The sequence below is a fragment of the Nematolebias whitei genome, chromosome 3 (genome assembly GCF_014905685.2).
Source record: "Nematolebias whitei isolate Nwh7 chromosome 3, NemWhi1, whole genome shotgun sequence".
Lineage (NCBI taxonomy): Eukaryota > Metazoa > Chordata > Actinopteri > Cyprinodontiformes > Rivulidae > Nematolebias > Nematolebias whitei.
In genome coordinates this window covers 50,037,275-50,052,189 of record NC_056500.1, presented here as the reverse complement: position 1 = coordinate 50,052,189, position 14,915 = coordinate 50,037,275, and the positions used below count along the sequence as shown (strand labels likewise).

At 41.1% G+C, this 14,915-nt stretch overlaps 1 protein-coding gene across 1 annotated transcript in view; it reads left to right on the top strand.

The window, feature by feature from the left end:
- The window catches only part of oca2 (oculocutaneous albinism II), a 659,230-nt gene that overhangs the window by 582,380 nt on the left and 61,935 nt on the right, over positions 1 to 14,915 (top strand). The window contains exon 23 of the mRNA XM_037698314.1: positions 1,249 to 1,342. Within this exon, the coding sequence (XP_037554242.1) occupies positions 1,249 to 1,342 (94 nt within the window). The remainder of the gene's footprint in view (positions 1 to 1,248; positions 1,343 to 14,915) is intronic.

Genomic DNA, 14,915 nt, shown 5'->3' with positions numbered 1-14,915 from the left:
ATTACTGTTTTTCTTATACATTTTATTGTTGGATGTAACTGGGACCCTGTGTACATAATTTCGCTCCACCACATGTACCACATGAGGTGCGAATGACAATAAAGAAACTCTGACTCTGACTCTTTGCCATAATGTATTATGGGGTTTAAAAGCCACTGGAACGTTATGTTTAGAAAATAAACGTCTCAGTTTCTATGGTACTCCCTCAACATATGGAATGACCACTGGTCTGGGTCTGGGTTCCTCCTTTTCACCTGTTGGCTGACTGGAGTCCTATTTGGGTTTCTTCTCTGCTTTCAGGAAGGTCCAGTTAGGATATCCTCATTGCTCTAGAGTCTGTCTTGTGTGGGATTTCTCCTTCTGCCTGGCTCCTGAGCTAGTGGGGACACTGTCTGCTCTGTGATAAAGAGTCCTGATGACTCCTAACTTGTGCTCCAAAGGGTGATGCATCCCACCACCGCTGTATCGTCTGCAAACTTTGCAATGTGACAGCCTGGATGGGTAGCTGCACAATCATACGTAAGCAGAGTAAACAGGAGGGGGCTCAACACACATCCCTGAGGAGAGCCAGTGCTGAGGGTTATGGTGGAGGATCCTAGAGTCCTAGGGTCCTAGACTCCTCCTTTGCGGAAGGGGAGCTCAACCTGTCAGTGTATGAGGGGGTGTGACTAAGTGGGATCGCAATGGATCTTATGTGGTTCTGATGTGTTAGGAAATATGAGACGGTGCTTCAAAAAGCCTTTCTATGTGATGTGGCAAGCAGATTAAACTCTGTTCCTTGACAGATATTGAATCCCTGGGAGACTCTTTTTAGCATTGCTGGCCCAGTTTTACCCAGTCAGAACCGGGTCATAATTTCATTATAATCCCGTCTCTGAGCAGATCAAAACCATAGGACCAGTCTAGACAAAAAATAATATCCAACAGTTGTCATCATTGTATGTTCCCATACAAAGACAAAATTGGCTCTCTGCATTTAACCCATTGCACCTGGGATACACCCAGGTGGAGCAGTGGGCAGCTACAGTATGTCAGGGAGCAATTTGGTATTAGGTGTCCTGCTCAGAGACACCACAAGGTGTGCAGTGACCAAGGATCAAACCCAGGACCTTCAGATCACAAGTCGGCTGCCCAGCCCCTATACCATCTTGACCTCTGCCTCACTAACAGAGAACAGTGAAAATGAAAAGGTGTAGTTTACTAAATATTGACTTTGAGTGATTTTAAATGTTTGTGTGTTACTCACAGATTCCAGTCCTCATTAACCTGAGTCAGGATTCAGAGGTAAACCTGCCAGTAAAACCTCTCATCTTTGCTTTGGCCATGGGAGCCTGTCTTGGCGGTAAGTTTTCAATTTTACAAGTCTCAAACGCATTAATATAAAATCAAAACACAAACCTAGATAGATAACTTTACTAATTGGCTTTTATGTATGTGAATGTTCCTGTAAAGTGCCCTGAGACAACTTTGTTGTGATTTGGTGCTATATAAATAAAATGAATTGAATTGAAACCTCTAGACTTCCTTTGAGACTCCTGGACTCCACAGGTCAGATCTTAATTGACAGCCTCTGACAGAGACATCACATGATCTATGCGACAACAGCAGAGTTTTTCCTTCTGGAAGTCAGACTGTGCCTTTCCTTTCTTAGAGATCAGTTTCAAAGACCCCAAAGCATGCTTAATTAATTCTCTACTGCACCACAATTTTTTTTTTCATTTAGCCTTTATTTATCCAGGTTAGTCTCATTGAGCCACGATAACTCATTTTCAAGAGAGACCTGTTTTAGGGAGCACATGGTGGGGTTAAGGGCCTTGCTCATGGGCCCAGAGTGGGGCGAATGAGGGTGGGGGCAAATGGGGGTGTTTCACCTACCCCACCCACAATTTTTGATGTTGTCGGGGCCGGGGCGTGAACCGGCGATCTTCGGATCACAAGCCCACCTCTCTAACCTCTGCGCCACCACTCCCAATGGCAAGCTCTTTCACTTAGTAAGGTTATGCTTGGGTGGGAAAGACTCTAACAAAGAAATGTGTTTAACTTTAATCAACTACTATTTGCCAGATCTTTATTTATCAGCAGTGTGATGTTGAAAATTGATCAGAAACACATTGGATTGATGGTCTTGATTAACCCAATTTAAAACAATCACCCATTAAAGCTTGATTTTTTTTTATTGTATTTTACTAGTGACAAGTATACCTAAGACATGAATATTCACATTGTTTCAATATGTATTTAAAGAGTTTCTAAAACAGTCCCTAATCAATTTGAACTCTTGGCAAAAAACATTAACTTGCAGGGTGGTCAGCCATGAACTCTTGTGGGATGCAAGACCCAGCACCTTCTGAAACCCTATTGTCTTTAACTGACTTCCTAACAAATTTACATTTCAGTGAGATTGTCTTTGTTGGTGATTTTAACCTAGACTGGCCGTTTCCAGTGTCAGATAAATTTAAAAAATGTTGTTTGTGATTCAGGCCCTATTTACACAGACAGGGTGGGAGAAAACGTAGGGTTTTTTTCATATGGTAATTAGAGGAAAAATCCATGTTGACATGAATGGATTTTGTGTTTACATGCATCCAGAGGAATCCACCCCAGCCCTCCTGAATCTGCTGTAGTTGCCATGCCAGGTCATTAGTTGACACTGAATTTTGTACATTCACCTAATACGCATGTGTGCTGCCTCAGCCCTCTCCCTGTAAGGACTTTCCTCTGGGCTAAAAGCTCAACTAACAACATCCTAACAAGTTAAAGCTGGATTTTGGCTGGATTTTGAATGAGTCAACAGATTTGATGCCAAGCGGGACCGCTTCATATAATATCTCCACACCGGTCGCTGAGTGGACCAGAAACAAGTCGACAATGATGATGTCGGACTTTCTACTCTGTGATAATCAGTAGCTGATTTACAGCAGGTAAATCAATGTTCTTAAAAATGTTTGCTTGTGTTTACTTCGATCACACAAAAACCAACTGAGGTTTTTTTTTTCCCTGTGAGGAGAAGCTGTCTCCCCACCAGGTGGACCAGTTCTGAATGAGGCTTGGCCCAGGTGCAGTGGAGGAGGATGTCGAAGAGAGAGATGTTGGATGAACTATTTATTTAAAATTACCCTCTGTTTTTTATTCAATTAATTTAATATTTTAAGCTACTTTAAGCAAATGAATGACAGCCTGAATGAACCAGATGAACAATGTGGGACCAGTGTGCAGGGCGAAAACAGAACAGAGTCGAGTTCCTTAATGTAGTTTACAGTTTGGTTAACTTGTTTTTAATAGGTATGGGGCCGATCCGGTATCGGTATCGGCTTCCGATACCAGCATAGTTTACGTATCAGAATTTTCTGATCCAACCTGCAGAGATTTCCGATCCATGATGCATGTTGGCATCAAACTATGGAATGGATTTCCTGAACGGAGGCGTGTCTCATGAACTCAGAGTAACAAGACCCACCTCACATTCAGGAAATCCATTTCATAGTCTGTAGCCAGCTACAATGTAAGGACTGAGTGAGCAACACTATGACTAACAGATAACTAACTTTTCATAGAAACATGTCCGCTGTGTGGAAGTATTTTACACTAGAAACACCACCAAGCAAGATAGTGTAATGAACTAGCCTCCGACAACAATCTTTCTCTGAAGACCTTCAGGGGACAGGAACTGTTATTTCATTGATTTGAATCCAGAAATACAAATTATCTCATCAAGAGACTATTTAATTGTATCCTGAATTAATCGATTGAAAGAACACTCTTCTTTTTTATATTATCATTACTATTTTACAATATCTTGATAATCAAAAGTGTGTTTAGTTCATATCATTTCTAATGTTGAAGTAAACCACTCATTTAAATCAACTGTGAAACAACATTAATTATTTTTAAACGTCATTAGATTTTTGATCATACAGTTAAATGCCTATTTACGAAGTAAGTGTGCATTTTAACTTTCTGTCTGAATGAGGAGTAGTAGTGGATGTCGGTCGAAAGTCAGAGACAAACATAGACGAGTTATTAGAACGAAGTGTCTTGTTTTTAAAACTCGCAGACAGTAAATAACTTCTGCTGGCACCTGCTTTGTCTCACCTCGTCATAAACATTTCTCCATCTGTACTAACCGTTCTTAAACATTCCTGCTGTCTCTTGACTTCTAGTGACCCTCTGACATCACTAGAACCACTCCCCTGCTGGTTGTTTCAACCAATCAGGAAGTACCACGTAACAGGAAGTGGATACCCCTTTAAAAGGCAACACTTCTTGGAACTATTCAGTCTTGGAGTCTTCTAAGTCTTGGAACTCAGTCTTCAGTCGAAGTCTTCTTCGAAGTCTTTTCCAGTCTTGCTGGAACTTTCAGTCAGAGATGAGACTCAACTAAGTAGCGGATGGATTTGACCATGTGCCAAAGGTCTCTCCAGTCCAGCGTAGTCACAGCCTGCCTCAGCTGTGACTCAACCCGAGCAGTACATGCTCTCAACTTCGAAGGAAGCTTATTCGGTTGATCGGAGCATATGGAACTACTTTAACCGGAGACGCTGAAAAGGGAGCGTACTAATGGACTTCTGTTCCAGAGTGGAGGTACCCACCATCTCAGGTAACAAGCCATTGACGTCCTGAAGTTTACCGGAAAGCTGAGCTGGATGTCGGAGGAAGGGTGCAATGTTCTGGTTCAACACATAACTTTCATCCATCTAAACATCCTCTTTAAATCTTTAAACGTCTATTCTCCTTCTCTTTAAACTCTATTTGCCAGTAAATCTAGCTAGAGGCCTTCAGAGATGAATCAGTCTCAATCAGTAATGTTCTGTTGTCTTGTTAGTAAAGCTTGCCAAGTTTTTTTTAATGAGAAACAGATCAGCAAATCACTGTGTACATGTTTTGATATCAAATTTTGATTATGTTAAATAAAAGACCACATTTATTCTGATGGGTCACAGATAAAATGGTGTCTCTTGTCACAGATTAAACACTCCTCACAAGTTATCTCGGTCATAGAACAGAAATTTAATTCGAAAAAGAAAATAATCTGTTGTAATTAAAAAAATAATATTCTTTGTGCTTGAACTAGCTTTAAGAATAATTCATTAGCAGTGAAGTTAACGCTTACGTCTGTAGTGAACTAGGCCTCCGACCTCAACCTGTCTCTGAAGACCTTCAGGGGACAGGAACTGTTATTTCATTGATCTGAATTCAGAAATACAAATTATCTCATCAAGAGACTATTTAATTGTATCCTGAATTAATCAATTCAAAGAACACTCTTCTTTTTTACATTATCATTACTATTTTAGACTATCTTGATAATCAAAGTGTGTTTAGTTCATACCATTTCTAAATGTTGAAGTGAACCACTCATTTAAATCAACTGTGAAACAGTATTAATGCTTTTTAAACCTCAGCAGATTTTTGATCATACAGTTTAAATGTCTATTTATGAAGTAAGTGTGCATTTTAACTTTCTGTCTGAATGAGGAGTAGTGATGTCGGTCAAAAGTCAGAAACAAACAGAGACAAGTTATTAGAACGAAGTGTCTTGTTTTTAAAACTAGCAGACAGTAAATAACTTCAACTGGCACCTGCCTTGTCTCACCTCTTCATAAACATTTCTCTGTCTGTACTAACCATTCTTAAACATTCCTGCATCCTCTCTTGACTTTTAATAACCCTCTGACATCACTGAAACACTGCCCCTGCTGGTTGTTTCAACCAATCAGGAAGTACCAAGTGACAGGAAGTGAGTACTCTTTAAAAAGTCAACACTTCCTGGGACTATTCAGTCTTCCTTGAGTCTTCCTTGAGTCTTGGAGTCTTCTTTCAGTCTTCTTCTATGGTCTTCCTAGGAGTCTTCCACTTCTGAGTGGAATTTCTGACTGGAGTCTTACTGAGAGTTCCTAAGGAACTTTCAGATTTAATCAATAGCTGATGGATTTGACCGTGAGACGAGGGTCTGTCCATCCCAGCAGAGTCACAGCACCTCACTGTGAACTCACCCGGGTGTAACGCCCTACAACTTCGAAGGAAGCTTGTTCTGTTGAATGGAGTAAACCACACGACTTCTGACGATGACCAGCCACCCTGACCAGAGACGCTGAAAGGTAGCGTGCAAAGGGACCTCTATACTGGAGCTGATCCATCCACTACAAAGGTAAAGAGACGTCACGAGTTGTCACGCACTAAGTGGACTGGGGGTTTGAGCTGGTGTTGAAAGAAGAGTGCTAATTCTGGTCAACAAACATACATCTTCCTTCATCCATCTTCCTTGTAAATCTATTCCTTCTCTTAAACTTTTCTATTTGCCAGTAATCTAGATGCCTTCAGAGGTGAATCAGCTTCAATTAGTAATGTTCTGTTGTCTTGTTAGTGAAGCGTGCCAAGTTTTTATTAATCAGAAACAGATCAGCAAATCAATGTGTACATGTTTTGATGGTAAAAATTTTGATTCTGTTAAATAAATGACCGCATTTATTCTGATGGGTCAAAGATAAAATGGCGTCTCATGTCACTGATTAAACAATCCACTCACAGTTATCTCGGTCACATGTCAGAAATTTAACTCGAAAAAGAAAGAATCCGTTGTAATTAAACAATTAATATTCTTTGGGCTTGAACTAGCTTTAAGAATAATTAATTAGTAGTGTGTCTCCAGCAAAGCTGTCCTGACATCACTATATATTTGGTGGCCCATACGGTGATGTTATTTCATGCGCATGACCTCCCGTCCGCAGGACACAAGGGAGATAATGCCACGCTGAAAGCATTAAAACAAGTTGCTTATTGGCCTGGAATGAAAAAGGATGTCAAGAACTACATATTTGGTGGCTTGTACGGTTTCTGAAGAGATATTATGTGTGACTGGTGATACTGTGATAACTTGTCATGTTGGCATAAAAAAGTCCGAGTTTTGATCTTGGTACAGACATAATTTATGGCTGTGGGGTTCAGAAAGATGCAGAATTGTGTCAATGTGTTCATTTTGAAGCTGAAATTGTCAAGCTGTTTGTGTGACTAAGCTGTAAGCAGAGGGAATAACGCATTCATTCTGTTTGAAACTCTAGCATGAACGGGGGTTCTGTGTGTTCAACCCGGTTCTGTTTAATGGACTCATTGAGTCGTGTTTTAAATGGTGATACGTTGTCTGTGGGCTGAGCGCCGTCTCGGAGCTGCTTCTATGCTGATTCGTTACATTTTCACAATAAATTGTGCATTTTTGAAGCTTTTATGGGCGATAATTTGACCGGACTGTTGATACTAACTGCTAGCTTAAGGCGAGTACACACGAGCTGTGATTGGTCGACAACCGCTGTTTGGGACGTTCTGAATCGCTGAGAAGCTGGTGACGTAACGCCGTGTACGTCTACTCACTCTGGCGTCAGTGCGTAAAGCCCACTCCCGATGTTCACGTGTCTGTAAAGTCACGTGACCCTGGAAATGAAGCTCGTTTTAACGGAGTCTTCCTTTGTGTTTAAAAAAGCTGAATAAAGCCCTGACATTTGTTCCTAAACTCATGAGTATATGCAGAAAGAGCGTGCTTGTGAAGCGACGCCACGTTAAAAGCTTTAAATCCGTCCATGAATGCTGATTTGAACCGGGTTTGACCATTGGTACATCGTAGCTAACGGCTAACAACCGGATGTCAACAGGATGGTTCACAGGAAGTCGTCAGCGACTCCTACCGGTAAAAGTACGTTTACACCGCCACCTGCTGTTGAAAAAAAGTATAACAAATTTCCAGAAAGAGAGCTGCACACTCGTTTAATTTAATTTTTTTTGGGTTAATCATGCCTGGTTTATGGGTACTTTTTAAATAGCAAATTCTGATAAATTAAACTGCTTAAGGACGTTTACAACTACAAGTTGCTGTAAGTCTTCTTAGAAAATAAAGCAGGTTTATTTAATTTTAAGTGCATTGGAGTAAATGAACACTGAAATAGCCTGACTCTTGTATATGTTAGAATTAAGGTCATATTAAGTAACACTGCCACAGGAAGCATTTACTTACAATATTAATGGGATAAAGCCTAAACATAGGTGCCCATTTATTGACAAATTGGCTTATAAAAGTACTGTTGATGAAACCCAGACCTAAAATAGTGTGTGAAACTCACTGCTCACTTAAATACAAACATTTACAGTACCTGTTGAAAAACTCTAAGATTGCGACAGTTTAACCAGATAGGTTTTGCTGAACAGTGGATACAACCATGGCAGATTTAACAGAAGCTAATACTGTTCCATGTGATTAAAAGGACTGGCTAGAGACAGCCCTGAAGATGCTAACAGATTCCTTATATCCAAATGGTGAACAGGTGGACAGCATGACCTCAACAGTGTTATTGGACGAGCTGAAGGAAGTTGCGGACAGTGTAACTTCTGCAGCCATAAAAAAGTCAGGCTATGAACAACTAGCTAAAATAGCACTCTTGCTGAAAGCTAAAATATACATTGAGGCCAACAGGGCAGAAGCCCTTGATATACGGTTGATGTGCAAGACAGAGGAACATGTGGCAACACGTGAGGAGTATCTAAAACTCAAAGCACAGTTTCAATTAGTGAAGGAGAACTGGGAGGTTAAATTAAAACGTGAAAAAGAGCTCTCACAAGCTTAGCTGTTGTTACAAGCAAACTCATATGAGTAAAAGCTACGTGAAGGAGGGGTTAAGTACGAAGCACTGTGTTCAGACAATGATGTTCTGCAACAACGGTTGCAGCTCACATCAAAATCTCTGGACGAGTGGATATTGGAAAAAGCGCCATTAGTACAACAAGGCATGTGGTTACAAAGTGAGTGTCATACATCACATGAACGCTTAACAGCCTGTGAGAAAAAAATTGCCGCAGCCACAAATAAAATCTCTGACGAGGGGCAAGGATGTCTGGAACTCAAAGCCAAACTGGGTCAGAGTCCAGGTCAACCACCACCACCTCAGAAGAATTTTGCTGTACCTCCTACACATAATCCCCTTCTGCCACCTCCACGTGAGTCTGGTGAATCACTTCCACGTGATTATTTTGTTCCAACAACACCAATTCCTCAGCCTCCACTCTCAATAGTGGAATTGCATAAAATAGCGAAATATGTCCTTCGCTTTGAGCCAGGACCGATGGGTTCAACCAACAGCAAGGCCTATCTGCACGACCTTGACTTCTAATTAAGAAGCTATCCCAACGCTACAGTTGAGGATAAAGTAGGTTTAATCAGGCTCACTTCAGCCAAGACGGTGTTTTCCTTTATAGAGCGTCAACCTGATGCCATGAGAAAGGATTACCACCTGTTATGTGCTGCTATTATGTGTATACCCCTTGCATGGGACCTGGCGGATATCCAGCCGCCGACAAGGTCATGCAAGGCAAGAATGAGCACCAAAGAGCATATTATTCCAGAATTTTGCAGGCTTATTTTGGTTACAGGAACAAAACCGGCATGGAGGAGGAGGAAGCGTTTAAGTTCGTTTTCAGCAAAAATCTCCACCCTGACATAAGGATGTCAGTGCAGATGATGGCTAATTTCAAAGAGAAAACTATCAGTGAGATAAAAAGTTGTGCAGTGAATGTTTTTGAGGCCCGTTCACAAGCCAAAACACCCATTGAGATGTTCCCAGGTGAGAGGATTCCTGTCCAGTCATTAGAATTGGAAGGGATGAGAGCTTCAGCTCCCCCTCCCAAGAAAGGCGAGAGGAAACGAGATTTTACATCCGCCAAACCACAACAGATGAGTGCCCCCTGATCCAGACAAGATCCTAAATGGTTTCCTAAGAAACCAGAGGATGAACGAATGTACCAGAAGGGGGGTGCATGCCCTAAGGGTAAAAAGTATGGCACCAAAGGTGACCCATACAACCAGGGATCCCACTGGGAACCCCAGAGGAGGGGACCTGCTTCCCCACCACATCGGCCTGAACAGCCTGAGACAAAAAAGAAACAACAGCGGGCCCAGAAAGAGAGCCCCAGACCTCTGAGCTCGGACGAGACAGAGTGTGCGTCGGTTCTTGGAAATGTTGAAAGGTGTTGCCACGGACAAACAACCTGACGCGTTGTGTGGCAATATCATTGCTGATGAGTCAGAGCACACAAACAGTACTGTTACTGCTGTCACAGACAGTCACCATTAAGTTGTTGTTGTAAACTCTGACAGGCCCTCACCAGAAAAAGGGGGGGTACATTCACACATCACCGACGGTGACCTGTCACAAATTGAAACCTCAGAAACAGCAACAGCTGTACTAACGGTTCAGACAAATCAAGGTGACACAAACAACAACGTTACTACTGTCACGGACAGCCACCAGGACCTTGTTGTTACAAACAATGAGTGCCCCTCAACACACAGAGAGCGGGTGATCTCATACATCAATGACGGAGGCCCGTCAAAAACCGAACTATCAGGAGCAGCAGCGACTGCACCAACGGTTCGGAAAAACCAGGATTACACAGGCAAAGGTAAACGTAAGAAGAAACGTTGGCCAAAACCTACAAGGTTCCTGTGTAACCAGATCAGAAAGGGGGTCGTTAAAAAAGCTTACCTGTCGATCACACTTGAAGGGGTCCTCACACATGAAGCCCTACTGGACAGTGGAGCCGACATAACTATAATGTCAGCCAAACTGTTTGTGGAGCTCAGGACCGCCGCTAACGGTGTTCACAGGGAAATACTTCTCATAGAACATGCTTTAGAACTGCAGGGCCTCGCAGAGACGAGGACAACCCTAATAGCTATAGCTATGGTTCACATGCAGGTTGGCGAGATGACACTATACCACCCGGTACATGTGTCTACGGTTGACTCATTTCCATTTTTGATCGGCCAGGATTTTATAAATCGCTTTGAGGCGATTATAGATTATGGTGAACAGACAATGTGGGCCAGAGTGAGCAAACCCCTGCCAATACTCATGCCTCCTGAGACAGTCACAGACTGCCCAACAGCAGGTACCGCAGAAGGCACCGAGGACCTCTCAGCAGAGAACACAGTCCCGGTAAGTAAGCCTTTAAAAGCATGTGAAACCGAGGAGACCCAACCGGTGAACCCAACTCTGACTGAACAAGAAACCCTCATCTGCGAGCTGAGACAGTCAGAGCCCACCGGATACTACCTATTATTGGTAGTTAAAGGTGTAGAGATCCAAGGATCCCACACCGAAGATGCTGTACCGTCGCTGTGGACAGATAAATCAGCTATTAACCAAGCTTTCTACGAAACATTGGTTAAGAAACATTTGGGTCCAGTTCTGATAGAGAAAGCTTTCCGCTTTCCATTGTATCCCAACAGTTCACGAGTGATGACTGCGAAAGGAGTCATTAACCTGAAACTGATCTGGAACCAATGGGAAAGGGTCCACCCATTAATCGTGGTCCCAGACTTACCACATGCAACCTACATAGGCTCTGACATCTTGGTAAGATTAGGTGTCCGAGTGGACACCAGCCACAATGTACTGTGGTCACTAAATCCAGCCAAAAAGGATCCTCCTGTGCTAGACACAGCAAGCCTTACGGCTGAACAGACCATTCCAGAGGTCTGCCAGGCATGTACACAAGATGTAACCTGCCACCCATCCGCCAGCTGCGGAAAAACCCTCAGTAAGTGATGACCCGAATCACCATTACTTTGATAGCAATATCTGCAAAGATTTGGCAACATTGTACGTGGATGGATTCTCATTCCACCACGAACAAACCTGCAAATCAGGTGTTGGAGGGATCCTCCTCCAAGACCAACAAGAGGTCACTTTTAGCTATAAATTAGGCTCTCAGACTTCTCAGTACGCTGAAATAGCAGGAATCCTAATAGGTCTCCAGATGGCAGTAGAACGCTCCATCCAAACGCTAGTCATCTGTACAGACTCTAATTACGCTCGACTTAGTTTCTTGTGTCATCTCGCTCTGTGGAAATAGAACAGCTTTCTCACGAGCAACAAGAAAGTGGTCAAACACGAAGAGCTTTTCATGGCATGTGATCACTTGTGACATCACATGACCTACAGGTCTACTGGAAAAAGGTTCCAGGACATTCAAGAGTCCTAGGCGATGACAAGCGGTATAATGACCTTGCAGACTTCTTAGCCAAGGACTGAGCCGTGGACCGCCCTCTGTGGTCCTTTGACCCCTCCTGGCTGCTCGCAACTCTGTCAGTACAACCTACAGCCGAGGTAATGGCAGTCACACGTGCACAGGCTGCAGCCAAACCAGCTGACAACACAGTCTCTGTACAACCTGTGCTGACTGACCCAGACATCATCCAACTTCAGAAGTCGGATCCTGCGATAAACTCAATGATGTTGTACTTGACTGACCCAGAGAAAAACACTCCGTCCGAAGCCGACCTGTATTCCAATCCAGACCTTAAAGTACTCTTTCAGCTGCGCAAACAGCTAGAAGTACTCAAGGGCATCCTAACTTTTGCTCATGGACCGAAGTCCTCACCCGTGTTCGTGGTCCCCCATGACCACAGGGGGGTGACGTTAGTTCATGCGCATGACCTCCCGTCCGCAGGACACAAGGGAGATAACGCCACGCTGAAAGCATTAAAACAAGTTGCTTATTGGCCTGGAATAAAAAAGGATGTCAAGAACAAAGAACAAATAATGAATGTAATAAAGAATCTTACAGATAAGAGATCAAAAGACTGGGTGGACATGGATATGATGTTTGTAAAGTACATAATGAGTTATGTTATCGAGCCGTTTACATATATTTGTAATTTATCATTTTCAAAAGGAATTCTTCCAGACAATATGAAAGTAGCTAAGGCAGATCCTCTCTTTAAAAATGGTGATAAATGTATGTTCAATAATTATAGACTAATATTCTTATTACCACAGTTCTCAAGAATTCTAGAAAAACTATTTGTGACCAGATTAGATAAATTTATTACTAAAAAAAACATTCTAAGTAGCAGTCAGTCTGGGTTTAGAGCAAAAAAACTCTACATCAATGGCTCTCATGGAAATAATAGAACAAATAACTACTGCTGTCGATCAAAAACAGTATTGTGTTAGTATTTTTGTTGAATAAAAAAAAGCATTTGATACTATTGACCACACTATTCTCCTTGAAAAATTAAATAAATATGGTATAAGAGGACCAAAATTACACTGGGTATCTAGCTATTTAAAAGATAGAAAACTGTTTGTACAAATAAATGGTGTAAGATCTGACCTGTGCAATATCACTTGTGGAGTTCCTCAAGGCTCTGTACTTGGACCAAAGTTATTTATTTTATATGTGAATGACTTAGTGTATGTATCAGGACTCCTCAAATGTGTCCTTTTTGCAGATGACACCACATTTTTTTGTTTGGGTAAAGATGTAAAACGGATGTTGGAATTGATGGACAGAATTTGATAAAATACAAACTTGGTTTAAACTTAATAAATTATCATTAAATTTAGATAAAACTAAATACATGATATTTAGTAACAAAAAGAGAACAGTTGATGATCCATTTAAAATTGAGGGTGTTGAGATTTGTAGAGTTAATGAGATGAAATTTTTGGGTGTAATCATTGATGAACAGCTAACATGGAAAAATCACATAAATTCTGTAAGAACAAAAATAGCTAAATCTATTGCAGTACTATACAAAATCAGGGAATTATTAAATGATAAAGCTCTGTACATGTTGTATAACACAATCATTGTTCCACATTTAATCTATTGCATTGATGTTTGGGGGAAAGCGTTTAAAACATTTACAAAACCTATTTTTATTTTACAGAAAAGAGTTATAAGAATTATCACCAGAAAGCATTACAGTCACCCATCAAGCACATTATTTTATCAACTGAAGTTATTGAAGTTCCATGATTTGGTAGATTTCAATATTTTATCAGTTATGTATAGGGCTCAAAATAACACATTACCATTAAATATCCAAGGAAATTTTGTTAAAAGACAAAGTTGCTATAATCTTAAGGGGATAGAGATATTTGTCAAACCACAATTCAGAATTAGTCTGAAGGGAAGGTCTACCTCAATCCAAGGAGTTGGATTGTGGAATGGTCTAGAGAGTGATGTTAAAAATACCATACCATACCATACTTTATTTATAAAGCACTTAAAACAGCTACAAGGCCATCCAAAGTGCTGTACAGACAAAACAGGTAACACACAAAGCAAAATACAAAATGAGGTAAATCAGAATATAAACAAAAAACGATGCAGATAATGACGACGATAATTGGATCAAAAATAGAGTAATTCAAAGTCATGGAGTTATTGGTTAAGAGTTGTAATAAAAAAGTTTTTTGTGTGGAGATTTTAATATAGATCTAGGGAATATAACTGATTCATATAACATCGATACATTTATGGATTCAATGTATAGTTTGAGTTTTTTCCCGTTGATATCAAATCCAACGAGAATCACAACACATAGTGCTACAGTAATAGATAATATTTTTATAAATATCACAGATGGTGATGTGATAGGTGGTATTCTGATGACTGTTGTGGCTTATAAGAACCACATTGGCGTTCAATACAGCTGAAGCGGTACCTTAGTTCAAAAGATTTATTTGACAACGGATTACAAGTATTCAGAAGATCAAAAACAAATACAATTGTATGCATACAACAGGGCATTTTCAGACAGACCTGCATCAGCGCCAATCTTCCAGCAAAATGCAACGACCTCTGCTGTGACTCTGTTCCTTATCCTAGATTTTCTGCAGCCTCAGCTTCTGATTGGTTTAAACACCCCGTTGTCATGGTTACGGGGCTCTTCTGCATGTTAGATAAGTCTTGGAGGTCACATACCGAAAGATAAAGTTTATGGCCCTTTGTTAGCTGGTGTTTTAGCTGAAGATTTTACCCTGAGCTGATCACACTTGTTAAACGATTAAATGCTACTTTCTATTATCTTTACTTATTATGTTTAGTCAACTATATTAAGTTTAAGCAAACTATATTGAGTT